Source organism: Cyprinodon variegatus, unplaced genomic scaffold (genome assembly GCF_000732505.1).
Source record: "Cyprinodon variegatus isolate N-32 unplaced genomic scaffold, C_variegatus-1.0 Scaffold370, whole genome shotgun sequence".
In the NCBI taxonomy this organism is placed as follows: Eukaryota; Metazoa; Chordata; class Actinopteri; order Cyprinodontiformes; family Cyprinodontidae; genus Cyprinodon; species Cyprinodon variegatus.
The window spans coordinates 45,942-49,148 of NW_015150823.1; the positions used below are offsets into that span (position 1 = coordinate 45,942).

The 3,207-nt window shown below is 45.7% G+C and overlaps 1 protein-coding gene across 1 annotated transcript in view; it reads right to left on the reverse strand.

The window, feature by feature from the left end:
- The window catches only part of wasl (Wiskott-Aldrich syndrome-like), a 19,912-nt gene that overhangs the window by 13,105 nt on the left and 3,600 nt on the right, over nucleotides 1-3,207 (reverse strand). Inside the window, exons 3-4 of the mRNA XM_015386505.1 lie at nucleotides 2,296-2,382; nucleotides 2,107-2,203 (exon numbers count right to left, since the gene is read on the reverse strand). Of these exons, the coding sequence (XP_015241991.1) occupies nucleotides 2,107-2,203; nucleotides 2,296-2,382 (184 nt within the window). The remainder of the gene's footprint in view (nucleotides 1-2,106; nucleotides 2,204-2,295; nucleotides 2,383-3,207) is intronic.

Sequence of the window (3,207 nt, forward strand, 5' to 3'; positions counted from 1 at the left end):
AGCCTAACTAAGAAGTTTATATATTTTAAAGTCATAATTGGTAAAAGTGATACAAAGGATAGTATGAAGAGTTGGCAGGACCTTCTGGCTGGCATGTGAACACACAGAAAGCCACTTAAGTGTCACTTAAGCAGTGGAGGAAACTGCACGACAATCTGATGACCACCAGAGGGCGCCACAGCTGGACGGACCTCATTAAGGTTAGCCGGCATCAAACCAGTGGATTTAATCACATGTGGTTTAAAGAGCGAGTTTGGCTCTGTGGGAGCGAGCGCGGTAAACAGCTTTACTACAACATGAAACATTAATATTACACAGGATGGTTTCTATTAAAACAGAGATGCTTTATTTCAAAGCTCTGGCTGTTTGTGGTCTGTTCTGTCAGATTCGTTGCAACCAACGCAGCCCAGTCTTCTTCATCTTAATAAACATCTCTGTTCAACATACAGGAGAGAAATGTGTCCAGCTGTGATGGCAGCACCCACTACCAAAAGTATGAAGTTTGAGGAATGCAACATTTTTATTGTTCTCAATTCTGTCAACAGTCTCTGATTATCTTGTTGGTTCCTCGTTTTTCCTTTATTTACATGTTTTTGTAAATATTTTCTGCTTTTTATAAATTCACAGGCTGATTCCTAAATCAGGGTGTTTTGGACAGATAGTTGTTTTAGTATCGTCAATAATATCCTCGAATATTACAATATAATGCTCGCATTTTTCTGGATGACTACCAGTCGCCCGGAGGAGCCCTGACCTTTGACCTGGAGCTAGTTTTTCCCCGACGGAACCCTTTGGTGCAGAAACTTTGGTTCCATTTAACTAGTAGCTAAGTGTAAAGAGTTCTCCCTGATGGACATACTGATGGACGATCAGTAATAGACACAAAACTATAAACCCGCAGCGGGACCATGTGGGTGGCCTCCTTCTGGACTGGGGGGTGGGGGGCAGACACATCCTCACCACATCAACAGAGAGGTTCTGGTTCTGATGACCTCAGTAGCTCCTACACATGAAGATCAATGAACAGATAATCTGTTATTAAACCTTCTGATCAGTCAGAGCTTGGTTCCATTTATGAACAATTAAAAAAAAGGAGGAAATCTTTTGGTAAATTTTGCCTTGAAGACGAAACCAGCTCCAATCTGAAGGGATTACAGATTAGGCTTAAAGTGGCTTAAATGTGTTCTACATATGGCCCGGTCCAGGTTCCCGCTGACCAGGTCAACCTGCAGCAGGACGTCACCATCTGGGGGAAACACTGAGTCTGCTTCTGATTGGTCGCTCAGCACCTCCGTCCATCGGCCACCAAAACCAGAAAAGCTGAAAGTGTTACCGTTTCTGGACAGGACGCCGTCATCCAGTCATCATCTGTGGCGCTGTCAGCTTACTGGGCCCGCTGTGGGCAAACTCCAGATAGACACAGCGGTTCTAGAACAGCTGGTTCTACCGGGGCGCTCCTGCAGAGCTCCCTCAGAGACCATGAAAGGATCCAGACAGAGAGCGGCCCAGAGTTCACCAGCAGAGCTGCGTCTGACTGTTAGCATGTAAACTGATGATGGGGCTCCTGGAAACCATTCCAGATGCTCCGCTTTGTTCCTCATATTCACTCAGTCTAGAACAAATTCTTTCTACTCTTCTTTAACAGCTCTCCACCAGAGCTGTGCTGCTCTGCAGCTCCTCCAGATCCCTATTCTTCTCTGACCAACATCCAAGTAGGCCATCTGGCCTTTTGTTCAGGTGTGTTGGGATGCAGGATGCATCCGAAAGCTGCAGGACTGTGGTTCTAGAGGACCCAAGCTGCAGGTTTATCCATTCTGAAGTAAATCAGAGCAGAAACGCCACCCTGACCCGTCAGCTGGGTTCCTGTGTAAAAGTTTTGAAAACCATTTTTTTTAAGTTTACAGTAGTGGCGTCCAAACATCTGAGATCAGAGAAAGCAAAGAGTCCATCCAGCGACCTGCTGGTCTGCAGCCCAGGTGGGGGTGTACAAAAGCTGCTGCCTCAGAATGGGAGGGGCACTGCTGCTACGCTTCTGTTTGCTGAAAACAGTGGAAACAGCAGCAACCAGCAGCAGTTGGGGAGGGGGGACGGTAAGCAGAGACTAACCCGTTTTCCGTTGCCTCCGGTTCAGCAGGTCGTTGACCGCCACCCTGAAGCGCTTGGCTTCTTCTTCGCTGGCAAAGTTCAGACCGACCTGACAGCTCTAAGGAAGAGAAGGAGGAAGAGGCGGCTGAAACAGAGCTGCGTTCAGGAAACATTGGCTTTGAAAACAACAAAAAAAAGGCTGAAACTTACGTCTCCTGCAAAAGTGATGAAGTAGGGCCTGGGGCTGCTGATGAAGAAGCTGTGGTAGAGCTCCTGTTCAAACATGGTTTTTCCTACCTGCAAAAAGGTCAAACAGGCTGTAGGTTCTGACCCACTGAGGGAGGGGGTCAAAGCAGGGACCAAATAGAGCAGCTAGGTTAGGTTAGCGTAGCTAAACTAGATCAAATACTAAAGATTTTCAGAGACATTTCAGAAAAACAAAGAATCTCCAAAGGGTGTTTTCTCCCAATAAAACCATCCAGTTCATCAACTTTCTTTATCTCCTTACAGTTTTTTTTATGTTTAAACTTTGTACAATGCAGCAGATGCTAACAGTTAGCATTCTTTCCTCAGTGTCCAGGAGAGAGACTAACCCTGAGCTTCAGGAATGAAGAAGCTTATTTTCTGCTTCTCTCAAACGATGTAACGTTTGTTTAAACGTTGAAGTAAAACCTTAATTCCTCATTCTCTCCTTTGATAACTTCAGATGTTTCTCCAGGCCTATTTTTCTCCACATGTGCTCAAAGTTGGGTTTTAGGTGGGAATCCCTCTGTGTAAATGAACTGTAATGAATAAGCTAAAAACTTGAGGGGAAAGACTCTGAATGTTCTAGGTTTCTATCTCTACAGAAAGAGAGAGAAGTGAACATCAAATAGTGTTCACTGTGTTAGCTTAGCATAGCATGGCAGGCTATTTCGTGAACTTGGCAGATGGTAAAGGATCAGGAAATGAAGGGTTCTGGGGGGATGAGTGGGTTCTGTGGTTTTGGAAGGATTAGTGGGTTCTGTGGTACTGGGAGGATGAGTGGATTCTGTCGTACTGGCAGGATGAGTGGGTTCTGTGGTTCTGGAAGGATCAGTGGGTTCTGTGGTACTGGGAGGATGAGTGGATTCTGTCGTACTG